Below are 12,705 nucleotides of genomic sequence, written 5' to 3'. Positions count from 1 at the left end.
ATTACTCAAGAGAGCTATCAGAACAAGACACGCAGACACCCTCCTGTACCACTCCCATGTTTCCCATACCAAGTTTTTCTTATAAAATCTCTTCACTGAGCCCAAAAAGCTGAAAGAGTCTTTTAAAGGCATGAGTCTGGCCATATCCCAACTGTTAGCATTTGATTAATAAACCTGCTCTCTGTAGGCCAGGCGCAGTGGTTCACATCTGTAATCTCAGCACTTTGGGAGGCTGAAGTGGGTGGATCACTTGAGGCCAGGAGTTTGAGACTAGCCTGGCCAACATGGTGAAACCCTGTCCATACTAAAAATACAAAAATTGGCTGGGCGCAGTGGCTCATGCCTGTAATTCCAGCACTTTGGGAGGCCGAGGCAGGCGGATTACCTGAGGTCAGGAGTTCGAGACCAGCCTGGGCAACATGGTGAAGCCCCCATCTCAATTAAAAATACAAAACTTAGTCGGGTGTGGTGGCACACGCCTGTAATCCCAGCTACTCGGGAGGCTGAGGCAGGGGAATCACTTGAACCCAGGAGGTGGAGGTTGCAGTGAGCCAAGATCGCACCACCATACTCCAGCCTGGCGACAGAGTGAGACTCTGTCTCAACAAAAAAAAAAGAAAGAAAGAAAGAAAGAAAATAAAAGAAAATAAAAGAAAAAAGAAAACTAGTGTTGATGAGGCTGTAGAGGAATTAAAACTCTCACATGGCTGGGTGTAGTGGCTCACGCCTATAATCCCAGCACGATGGGAGGCTGAGGTGAGAGGATCACTTGAGCCCAAGTGCTCGAGACCAGTCTGGGCAACATAGTGAGACCCCCATCTCTACAAAAAATAAAAATTAAAAATTAGCCAAGCATGACAGCTGAGATTATTCTGGTGGTTACTCTTTAATTTTTTTTTTTTTTTTTTTTTGAGACGGAGTCTCGCTCTGTCGCCCGGGCTGGAGTGCAGTGGCCGGATCTCAGCTCACTGCAAGCTCCGCCTCCCGGGTTTACGCCATTCTCCTGCCTCAGCCTCCCGAATAGCTGGGACTACAGGTACCCGTCACCTCGCCCGGCTAGTTTTTTGTATTTTTTTTAGTAGAGACGGGGTTTCACCGTGTTAGCCAGGATGGTCTCAATCTCCTGACCTCGTGATCCGCCCGCCTCGGCCTCCCAGAGTGCTGGGATTACAGGCTTGAGCCACCGCGCCCGGCCACTCTTTAATTATTAAGACCTATTCTTATGTTTATTTTTTCTGTCAATTCCTTAAATTTTCAAAATTGATATTATCCCCCTTTACCAAATAAACTCCTCAGTATTAATTTATCAAGTTACCTCTCTCATGTTGATACCATCTCTAATTTTCTTTGCTTTTTTTTTTTTTTCTTTTTTGAGATGGAGTCTTGCTCTGTCGCTCAGGCTGGAGTGCAGTGGTGTGATCTCAGCTCACTGCAACCTCCGCCACCAGAATTCAAGCGATTCTCTTGCCTCAGCCTCCAGAGTAGCTAGGCTAACAGGCGCATACTACCATGGCCAGCTAATTTTTGTATTTTTAGTAGAGACAGGGTTTCACCATGTTGACCAAAATGTTCTCAATCTCCTGACTTTGTGATCTGCCTGCCTCAGCCTCCCAAAGTCTTGGGATTACAGGCGTGAGCCGCCGTGCCCAGCCTATATATATATATATATATATATCTATATATATCTATATATATCTATCTATCTATATATATATATATATATATATATCTTTTTTTTTTTTTTTTTTTTTAGATGGAGTTTTACTCTTGTTGCCCAGGCTGGAGTGCAATGGCACGATCTCAGTTCACTGCAACCTCTGCCTTCTGGGTTCAAGCGATTCTCCTGCCTCAGCCTCCCGGGTAGCTGGGATTACAGGCATGCACCACCATGCTTGGCTAATTTTGTATTTTTTTCAGTAGCGACGGGGTTTCACCATGTTGGCCAGGCTGGTCTCCAACTCCTGACCTCAGGTGATCTGCCCACCTTGGCCTCCAAAAGTGCTAGGATTACAGCATGAGCCTCTGCACTCAGCCTTTTGTTTGTTTTTTTAAACAGAGTCTTGCTCTGTAGCCTGGGCGCAGTGCAAAGTCTCAAAGATGGCTCACTGCAGCCTCAAACTCCTGAGCTCAAGTGATCCTCCTGCCCCAGCCTTCCAAGTAGCTGGTGATACAGAGCTGGCAAGTCTCAAAATTGGGGCTTAGCCCAGAAGGGATCTTGGCTTCTCCCAGGAAAGAATCAAGGGCAATATGGTGGTAAAAGAAAGCAATTTGCAACTTCATCGAAGCAGCAGAGTACAGCAGCAATAGCAAGGTGCTACTCCTTGCAGAGCAAGGTTAACCCACACGCAGTGTGCCCAGAGTAGCAGCATATGGCCTGTTAGCAGCTGTATTTCTACCCACTTCATGTGTCTGTGTGTGTGTGTTTTTAAGTATATAACCACTTTTAATTACTTGCAAATTAAGGGTGGGTTATTCAGAGCTTTCTAGAAAAGGGGCAGGAAGTGTATGAAACCATATATAGTAACTTTCAAGTCGTTGCCATGGCGTGTTGCCATGGAATTTGTACACTGTCATGGCGCTGGTGGGAGTCTCTTATGTTAATGAGCAGTGAGGGCAACTAGAGGTCACTTTTGTCACCATCTGCTGATTTTGGTGGGCTTCTTCACTGTACCTTGTTTCTTTTTTTTTTTTTTTTGAGACGGAGTCTCGCTGTGTCTCCCAGGCTGGAGTGCAGTGGCGTGATCTCGGCTCACTGCAAGCTCCGCCTCCCGGGTTCACGCCATTCTCCCGCCTCAGCCTCCCAAGTAGCTGAGACTACAGGCGCCCGCCACCACGCCCGGCTAGTTTTTTGTATTTTTAGTAGAGACGGGGTTTCACCATGTTAGCCAGGATAGTCTCGATCTCCTGACCTCGTGATCCACCCGCCTCGGCCTCCCAAAGTGCTGGGATTACAGGCTTGAGCCACCGTGCCTGGCCACTGTACCTTGTTTCTATCAGATCCTGCTCCAGCCAGCAGGGTCCTGGCCAGGGTCATGACTAGGGTTGGGAAAACAAGTCCTGCTGATTCCTACCTCCCTGGAACTACAGGCACATGCCACCACACCCATTCAGTTTTTAAATTTTTTATCTATAAGAGATCATGTTTTGTTGCCCAGACTGGTCTCTAACTCCTGGCCTCAATCACAATTATTTTAAAATCTATTCAGCTCTAAGGCCGGGCACAGTGGCTCACGCCTGTAATCCCAGCACTTAGGGGGGCAGAAGCTGGCAGATCACTAGAGGCCAGGAGTTCAAGACCAGCCTGGTCAACATGGAAAAACCCTGTCTGTACTAGAAATACAAAAATGATCTGGGCGCTGTGGTGCACGCCTATAGTCCCAGCTCCTTGGGACTCCTGCTGAGGCAGGAGAATCCCTTGAACTTGGGAGGCAGAATTTGCAGTGAGCCCAGATCGCACCACTGTACTCCAGCCTTGGTGACAGAGTGAGACTGTCAAAAAAAAAAAAAGATAATTTGAGGTTTTGGATTATGTTATCTTCCTTCAGAAAGAAATTACTTTTGCTGGCCAGGCATGGTGGCTCACGCCTGTAATCCCAGCAGTTTGGGAGGCCAAGGTGGGTGGATTACCTGAGGTCAGGAGTTCGAGACCAGCCTGACAAACTTGGTGAAACCCCATCTCTACTAAAAATACAAAAATTAGCCAGGCATGGTGGCACGTACCTGTAATCCTAGCTACTCAGGAGGCTGAGGCAGGAGAATCTCTTGAATCTGGGAGGTGGATGTTGTGAGCTGAGATTCCTCCACTTCTCCAGCCTGGGCAACAGAATAAAACTCAGTCAAGAACCCCGGAGATGGAGGTTGCAGTGAGCTGAGATCACTCCATTTCCAAAATAAAACGATAGGGCTGTTAATTTAGGTGGTAGTTACAGGGGTATTAATATATGTAAAAAATTATTAAGTTGTACATGTAAGATTCCTGCACTTTTTGTATTTTATTATGTGTATGTTAATCTTAAAAATAAAAGGGGAGAAAAACTTGATGGCTCTGTACTCCTCTATTAGGTAAAGAAAGAATCTGTTCTGGTTTGCTTTTGGAGACACTGTTTCCTGGTCCTCTGATCTACCTGGCTGAAAGCACAGTGCCTGGTACAAACTAGGCTCCTGCTCAGTTTTGAATTAACGAAGTTCAGTGACATTGCCATTCTTTTTTTTTTTTTTTTTTTTGGACAGGGTCTCGCTCTGTCGCCCAGGCTGGAGTGCAGTGGCACGATCTCAGCTCACTGCAACCTCTGCTTCCCAGGTCCAAGCAATTCTCCTGCCTCAGCCTCCCCAGTAACTGGGATTTCAGACGTGCAGCACCAAGCCTGGCTAATTTTGGTATTTTTAGTAGAGACAGGGTTTCACCATGTTGGCCAGGCTGGTTTCAAACTCCTGACCTCAAGTGATCTGCCTGCGTTGGCCTCCCAAAGTGCTGGGATTACAAGCATGAGCCATCACGTCCGGCCTGTCATCCTATTTTATCTCATCTCCTCCTCCTCCCTTCTCCGACCACCTTCTCTAGAGTAAAAGATCTTTGCTCTCAATTTTGGAACACTTAAAATTCCTTCAGTCACTCTTGTTAGGAAGATATAAGGGAAGAGAGCGAGAGACAGGAGGCAACTTAACGGCCAAACAGGATTATTCACAGGAATAAGCCTGCGAGGGGTTCCAGTCAGGAGTCTGGCTGAGACCCTGATCGCTTACAAGCTGAGGCTTTTATATTGGGGAGGGGTTGGGAAGCGCTGGCTGATTGGGACTGTTGGGGACTTTGTTAGGCTATGTTATCTTCTGTTGAAGCTATGGGCAGGGTTAACATTTGCTTTGTCATCATTGTTGTAAAATAGCATCACTACTGTTACTCCTCACAACTCTTACCTGGGATCAGTGAAAACCACTGTTGTTGAGAACTCTTACAGAATTTCTGAGCTCTTATCTAAATCATCTGTCGAGTCTTTGCAATGACCTACCAGGCTGGTAGGAAACCGGGGCTCATAGTAATTAACCAAGGTCACACTGTTAGAATGCTGTGGGTCTGGGACTAGAATTTGATATTTACTCTGGGCCCCGTCTCTGTCCCCAACGATCAAACCACAAGTTAAAATTCCAAATTGTGGGCCGGGCGCGGTGGCTCACGCCCGTAATCCCAACACTTTGGGAGGCCAAGGCGGGTGGATCACGAGGTCAGAAGATCGAGACCATCCTGGCTAACACGGTGAAACCCCGTCTCCACCAAAAATACAATAAATTAGTCTGGCGTGGTGGTGGGCGCCTGTAGTCCCAGCTACTCGGAAGCCTGAGGCAGGAGAATGGCGTGAACCTGGGAGGCGGAGCTTGCAGTGAGCTGAGATCGTGCCACTGCACTCCAGCCTGGACGACAAAGCGAGACTCCGTTTCAAAAAAAAAAAAAAAAAAAAGGAAAGAAAAAAAATGCTGTGTTATCTTACAACACCTTTCCCAGACTGTGAGCAACTTGGGAACAATGATTATCCACCTCAGTGTTCCATGTGTTTTGTAGAGGAGGGCACTCACTAAAAACATGGTTTGCTGAATGCAACCACTTAAGAATTGGACATGCCGTGCTCAACCCCTAAGGGGCGCTGTGCTGGTCCAAGGAGCAGCGTGACCGGCGGAAGGGAGTAAGTCGATGTCCCCGGCATGTGGCGCGGAGAACTCCACTTGGCGGCAAGCGAAGAAGCAGGAGAAGACCACGCCCCCGCTCGTCGCGCATGCGCAGCCTTCGCTGGCTCCGCCCCGTCCTATTCGGGCTCCTGCCTCTGTTCAGGTAGGGGCGGTATGCGGGGGAGGGGCGTCACCTGAGGGCGGGGCTCTCAGGTCTTGGGGATCCATTGTTGGCTAACCCCAACTTCCTGTACGACCCGGAGCTGTTCCTGCAGTTCCGGAGACAATTCATGGGTCTTGGGGGCACCGAGACGCTGCCCCTGACCAGCACAAGACCCCTTTCTATGGCGCCAGTCCTGTGGTCTCCGCACCTCTCCAGCTCCTGCACCCCCGGCCCCGTGGTTTCCAGCCGCACAATCGCGTGTCCTGAGTAGCGTGAGGACACGGGGCTGGGCAGGTGCCAGGAGCCCGCCGCCTCTCCTCCTCCCCCGCCCGCCGCCTGGCCCTCCCCTACCAGGCTGAGCCTCTGGGTGCCGGAAGCGCGGGGCCTCCGGGGGAATACGTGCGGTCCCTCGCTCCGCGTGCGCCTACGCCTTCTGCTCCAGTTGCTTTACCAATTGAGCGGAAAAGCCGGGGCATGTTGCCGGGTCCCTGGGCGGGACTGTTGTGCACCTTCCCGCCCACGGGCTGCCCAGTCCCTCTGCTTGCGGCCCCTGCCAACGTCCCCCAGGTTGGAAACCAGACCCTGCAGCCCCCAGCCAGCCCAAAGGAAGCCCAGACTGACGTCGCAGGGTAATGGGGATCCAGAGGTAGCTCTGTGGGGCCCCATCAGAGCTTAGCAGGGCTTTCTGTGTGACACCGTGGGACCTGAACTGGGGAGGTCCCCTTTGCTTAGAATTACAGGGGGCAACTGTAGGAAACAATTACATCTATTATGTGCTAAGGATTGAGAGTTCCATGGGTTGAGGCCCTCTCTAGAAGGCTTAGAAGTGGGGTAGACGGGGTGTGTGTCTGACTTTGTGTTTTGCTGGGGTGGTGGTGAGTGGGTGTAGAAACTAACCTAGTGCCAAGTGCAGTGTCTGTCAACTAGTAAGTTAATAAACCTTCCATGAATGAATGAGAAGGTTCTGTGACTGAGGGAGCAGGGCTAGAGAGGGCATCTCTGCTCATCCCCCCCCCCGCCTCCCCTGGGCTCATGCAGACAAAAGTAATTAGGTTGAACCTTTAATCAAAGCTGGTTTCACAGGCAAGCAGACATGATAGAGGAGGTAAAGGCAGAAATCCTGGGGACACAGGGTGCTGGCCTGGCTCACAGGCATGCCTCCTTCTGGGACCTCCTCCACCCCCTGCAGTTTGGTGATCAGTAATCTCTTGTTTTCTTGTTTCCCTCAGGACACTGGGTCCCCTAGGAGCCTCCCCAGGCTTAATGATTGTCCAGGAGGTGGCTATAAAGGGAGCCTGGGAGGCTGGGTGGAGGAGGGAGCAGAAAAAATCCAACTCAGCAGATCTGGGAACTGTGAGAGTGGCAAGCAGGAGCTGTGGTCAAAGGCTGTGCGTCTTGGCTGGTAGGGCCTGCTCTTTTCTACCATGGCAGCCCAGGGCTATGGCTATTATCGCACTGTGATCTTCTCGGCCATGTTTGGGGGCTACAGCCTGTATTACTTCAATCGCAAGACCTTCTCCTTTGTCATGCCATCATTGGTGGAAGAGATCCCTTTGGACAAGGATGATTTGGGTGAGCCCTGAAACAGCAGGGTGGTGGGCCTGGGGACACAAAACCAGCAGGACACACTGGGTGTTTGTGTACGGGCATGTCGTGTGGGTGGAGTGTCTGTGCAGTAGAGGCCAGGTGCCAGAAAAAGAGGCTCTGAGATCCATGGATGTGGGTGCATGCAGGGCTAAGGAGGGCTGCTTATTTGATGTGTGTGGATGTGTGTGCGCATGCCCCTGGAGGCACTGTTTATTCTGAGAGTGTCTGGGGGCTTCTGAGCATGGTTTTCACATCTGTTTGGGTGCATGTGGAGGCTTCAGGGTGAGTGCTGGCTACTGACACTGTGAGCACTGGAAACTAAAAAGTTGGCACAATGACTTCATGTGGCCTGGCATGCTACCCTTCAGGAGGGACAGGGTCCCTGACTCCAATCCTGAGCCCTTCGCCCCATGTTGGGTGGTGGAGCAACAGAACTGCTAGAGGCCCGGGGTTGGCATCCAGGGTGAGGTGGGAAATCCCATATGCAAATCCCAGGGATGGGGAGCTGCCATGTCCTGCTCCCTTTTTGTTCCCTGACAACTGTAGCTGAGAATCATGGGTCAGTCTGGGGCTAGTGCTGATGGTGAGGCAGGAGAAGTGGCAGAAGTAGTAGGGCCCCATGTGTGAGTGTCCGATTGCAGCGCAGGCTCCTCCTGTTCCTCTGGGAAGTAACCTGTCTCACCCCACTGGGCACCCCTACACACCTGACCCCATGCCTTCTTCCATTGCTCCCGTGTTTCTCCCCTGGTCCCTAACCCCTAAGTGTACTGTTCCCTGCTCCCCTCCCCTGCAGGGCTCATCACCAGCAGCCAGTCAGCAGCTTATGCTATCAGCAAGTTTGTCAGTGGAGTGCTGTCTGACCAGATGAGTGCTCGCTGGCTCTTCTCTTCTGGGCTGCTCCTGGTTGGCCTGGTCAACATATTCTTTTCCTGGAGCTCCACAGTACCTGTCTTTGCTGCCCTCTGGTTCCTTAATGGCCTGGCCCAGGGGCTGGGCTGGCCCCCATGTGGGAAGGTCCTGAGGAAGGTGAGTGTTTCCAAAGAGCCTGTTTGGATTGTCATAGAGGATGCCTAAAGAGCATGTGGGAGCGCCCCTTCTTACCCACCACCTCCATACCCAACCCAGAGCAGGTTCCTGAGCAGTTCCTGGCCAGCTCCTATTGCTTGTCAAGATATTTTAGGAGGCTGAGAGTGGTGGGATCAGGTGGCAGAGGAGGGAACTGCCCTGCCAAACAGAAGCGCCCTCTCCCTCTTCCCTGTAATGTGAGCTTCTAGGGCTGCCCCACCTGACCCCACCCTCAACATGGGCAGTAGGCTGGGCACCTATGTTGTTGCTCTCTGCCCCACAGTGGTTTGAGCCATCTCAGTTTGGCACTTGGTGGGCCATCCTGTCAACCAGCATGAACCTGGCTGGAGGGCTGGGCCCTATCCTGGCAACCGTCCTCGCCCAGAGCTACAGCTGGCGCAGCACGCTGGCCCTGTCTGGGGCACTGTGTGTGGTTGTCTCCTTCCTCTGTCTTCTGCTCATCCACAATGAACCTGCTGATGTCGGACTCCGCAACCTGGACCCCACACCCTCTAAGGGCAAGAAGGGTAAGCCCCCACCCAAGCCAACCACTGGGGCACTCATTCAGCAGGCAGATTTTTGTTGAAGACTAGGCGTTTGCCTGGTCCTATGCTAGTCAGTGGATGTGGGGGAAGGAGTGGTAACGAAGGCTGCATGGGGAGTGAGCAAAACTCCATCCCAAGAGGCAGTTAAATACTGGACAAGTGGCAGAGCCAGCAAGAGCTGTGACTCATGTTATTTTCTGGCCTTTCCTCACAACAGCACAGACTTCCCTGTCCTGGATAGATAGAATCATGAGCTTTAGTGGTTTAGGCCTGTTTGATCCTGTTTGTCTTTCATTCATTGAGCTTGGTCCTTAAGTGGCTTGGTCCTCCCTGGTCCTGTTTCTCTTTCATTCATTGAGCTTGCAGAGGAGAAGGGGAGAGGAGAGCAGTGGGGGGAGGGAATACCCTTCACGTTGATCCTGGCTGTGCAGATGGACTCTGCCCCTGTAGCTGGTTAATGAATGTTGGGGGCTCAGGTTGGGGAGAGCAGTCAGAGCCGAGCCTGACACCCAGCCTCTTCCTACCTCCAGGCTCCTTGAAGGAGGAGAGCACCCTACAGCAGCTGCTGCTATCCCCTTACCTGTGGGTGCTCTCCACTGGTTACCTTGTGGTGTTTGGAGTAAAGACCTGCTGTACTGACTGGGGCCAGTTCTTCCTTATCCAGGAGAAAGGACAGTCAGCCCTTGTAGGTAAGATGAGCATGGGGACAAGGGTGGGCATAAGGAGCAGGAACCAATGCAGGGGATGGAAATTCAGGCCTTGCTTCCCTTTATCCTCTTTATTTGTTCTTTGAGGCCGGGCACTACTCAGGCAGCTATGGCCAGTCACCCATGGGAACCCTGTACCTCTCCAGGTTTAAGCCACTGTGGGACAACCCCAATGTGTAACACCCTCCCACCCTTCCCTTCCCTCTTCCTACCACAACTCCCCACTGCAGGTAGCTCCTACATGAGTGCCCTGGAAGTTGGGGGCCTTGTAGGCAGCATCGCAGCTGGCTACCTGTCAGACCGGGCCATGGCAAAGGTGAGTGGGCAGAAGGGACAGGAAGGAGGAGGGTCCCTTTCAGTCTTCACAGCATGGCTGAGACAGGCACTGGAGAGATGGGAGTCCCAGGGCACAGGCAGGTTGGCATCTGCTGGTTTAGACCGGGTGAGGAGGGAGCGATTCCGGGCTGGTCTTAGCTTTCCTACAGTTGTGGAGGTAAGGCTCTTGGGAGAATTTTAACTGATGTGAAGGATAGCCAGAATATTTCTTAACTTAGCTATAGGTTTCTCCACAGCCCCAGGAAAACGGGCTGGGAACAGACTAGGTGCACTCCCCAGCACGTGTCCTAGACCTGCCCCATGGGGGAGGAAGGGATGTTGTGGAGTTTGGCCTCAGAATGTAATGAGCAGGTCCCAGGGCCTCCCAGAGCTGCCCAGGGCCAAGAACTGAGGTGGGATTGCCAAAGACCTGTCAGCAGAGTCCCTGCTGTATCAGAGTCCAGGGATGGGGGTTCTCTGCCCTGTTCTGAGGGTGTGACATTGCCGGGACTGTATCCATAGGCGGGACTGTCCATCTACGGGAACCCTCGCCATGGCCTGTTGCTGTTCATGATGGCTGGCATGACAGTGACCATGTACCTCTTCCGGGTAACAGTGACCAGTGACTCCCCCAAGGTAATTAAGAAAGGCCTGGCTCACAGCAGGGCACAAGGAGAGAAGGCAAGGGCCACTGACTCTCTCTTCCTCTCCTGGCTGTAGCCTGGGCCAATCTTTTCTTTGCCTCTCAGATTCCCTTTTCAGTTCTGATTGGACCGTTCCTCTCTGTGTCTGGGTTCTCCTCCTCCACTCTGGGCCTGGTTTTCTTTTCTTCCCTGTGCTCCTCTAGGACGTTGCTTTCTGGACTCCGGCTCTTCACCCTCTCGCAGAGCTCACAGGCTTTACAGAACATGAGGTGCCTTAAAGATATCTCTGGTGGTTCTCCTGGTCTGTCTTACCTTTGTCCTACCCCTTTGCCTTACCCCTAGCCAGTCCAATCTGTGTGAATCCTGAGGACAGCCTCTAGCTCGGAGGGATGACTTCTGTACCTCCTTTCCTTGCCCACCTAGGTCCCAGGGTTTGCTCAATGTGGCATCTGCTACTCTAGCTCTGTACTGTCAATTGTGTTGGGGAGTGGGAGGAAAAGGGTCACTTACTTACTGTCCGTTTATGACTCCCGTTTGTTCCTGGGGACCAAGCCTCCTTCCTCGCTTTGGCAGCGGTGGGCAGGCAGGTCAGCTTTCCAACTCTGAATGCCACTCCACTCTGCCCTTGGCAGCTCTGGATCCTGGTATTGGGAGCTGTATTTGGTTTCTCCTCGTATGGTCCCATTGCCCTGTTTGGAGTCATAGCCAACGAGAGTGCCCCTCCCAACTTGTGTGGCACCTCCCACGCCATTGTGGGACTCATGGCCAATGGTAAGTGTTACTTTCTAGAGTCTCCCTCACCCCGACCCATGCTTTGCATATAAACCAGTGAGAAGCTGGAGCTAGCACCACTGGCTTAGGTTCATCCCCTTCTTCCTGACAGTGGGCGGCTTTCTGGCTGGGCTGCCCTTCAGCACCATTGCCAAGCACTACAGCTGGAGCACAGCCTTCTGGGTGGCTGAAGTGATTTGTGCAGCCAGCACAGCTGCCTTCTTCCTCCTACGAAACATCCGCACCAAGATGGGCCGAGTGTCCAAGAAGGCTGAGTGAAGAGAGTCCAGGTTCCAGAGCACCATCCCACGATGGCCTTCCCCCTGCACGCTGTTGGGGGGGAGAAAAGGCGGGGCCTGCTTGGCTAGCCCTGAACCTTTCACTTTCCATTTCTGCGCCTTTTCCCTCACCCAGGTGGCGCTGGAAGCTATCAGTGGCTAGTGAGGTCCCAGTTTCCCCGGTCCTATGCTCTATTTAAAAGATAACCTTTGGCCTTAGACTCCATTAGCTCCTATTTCCTGCCTTCAGACAAACAGAAAACTTCTGCAGTCAGGAAGCCTCCTGTACCCTTCTTCTTTTCCTAGGCCCCATCCTGTCCCCATCCTACCCCATCCCCACCTGAAGTGAGGCTATCCCTGCAGCTGCAGGGCACTAATGGCCCTTGACTTCTGCTGGGCCCTAAGTCCTCTCAGCAGTGGGCGACAGCTGTTGCCAATACCTCAGACTCCAGGGAAAGAGAGGCGGCTATCACTCTCACTGTACCACTAGGCGCAGTTGGGTATAGGTGGGAAGAAAAGATGACTTGTTATAGGAGATTAAAACTAGATTTGATACTGAACACTGTCAGTGATTCATTTTTTCAAAGTGAGACAGCTTCCTTGGGAAATACTGTTGATACCTGCTCTTGCCACCCCAAAAGGGAAAGACTTCATTTCCCTGGAATCGGGAAGCTGAAGTGTAGATGGACTCCTTTAAAGCTCATGCCTCCTCTGCCTTCACCTGAACATTGAATAGTTCAATGACTATTTTAGAGATAAAGCTATTGGGTTGTGGACAGGTGAAATAACTTGATGGAGGGAGGAAGTGTAACAGTGGTTTACTGAGTGTGTAGTCAGAAAGCCTAGGTTCAAACCCATACTGTCAGTAACTAGCTTGGAAACTTTGAGGCAGAAAGTCTGCTAAATCTGTAACAGAACGTACCCCCTGGACTTAGGGTGAAGATCAAGTGAGATAAAGCAGGAATGCCTGAC

At 51.6% G+C, this 12,705-nt stretch overlaps 1 protein-coding gene across 13 annotated transcripts; it reads left to right on the top strand.

Annotated features, from left to right (window-relative positions):
• The first annotated feature begins 5,772 nt into the window (after positions 1-5,772).
• Positions 5,773-12,293, top strand: SLC37A4 (solute carrier family 37 member 4). Of its 13 annotated transcripts, none has more exons than XM_045370016.2 (10): positions 5,773-5,821; positions 7,051-7,393; positions 8,202-8,434; positions 8,757-9,000; positions 9,549-9,707; positions 9,956-10,041; positions 10,563-10,676; positions 10,888-10,953; positions 11,317-11,455; positions 11,568-12,293. In XM_045370016.2, exons 2-10 carry the CDS (start codon positions 7,246-7,248, stop codon positions 11,732-11,734), a joined length of 1,356 nt encoding a protein of 451 aa, XP_045225951.2. In that variant the 5' UTR covers positions 5,773-5,821; positions 7,051-7,245; the 3' UTR covers positions 11,735-12,293. The 13 variants fall into 13 exon arrangements, 8 of the variants coding, with proteins under 8 accessions (XP_045225951.2, XP_045225953.2, XP_045225950.2 ...); XM_045370018.2 differs by having other exon boundaries at positions 5,773-6,388; XM_045370015.2 differs by having other exon boundaries at positions 5,773-6,450.
• Positions 12,294-12,705: the final 412 nt, after the last annotated feature.

This window comes from Macaca fascicularis, chromosome 14 (genome assembly GCF_037993035.2).
Source record: "Macaca fascicularis isolate 582-1 chromosome 14, T2T-MFA8v1.1".
Lineage (NCBI taxonomy): Eukaryota > Metazoa > Chordata > Mammalia > Primates > Cercopithecidae > Macaca > Macaca fascicularis.
Note: the sequence above shows the minus strand (reverse complement) of the source record. Positions and strands in the feature narration are given on the sequence as shown.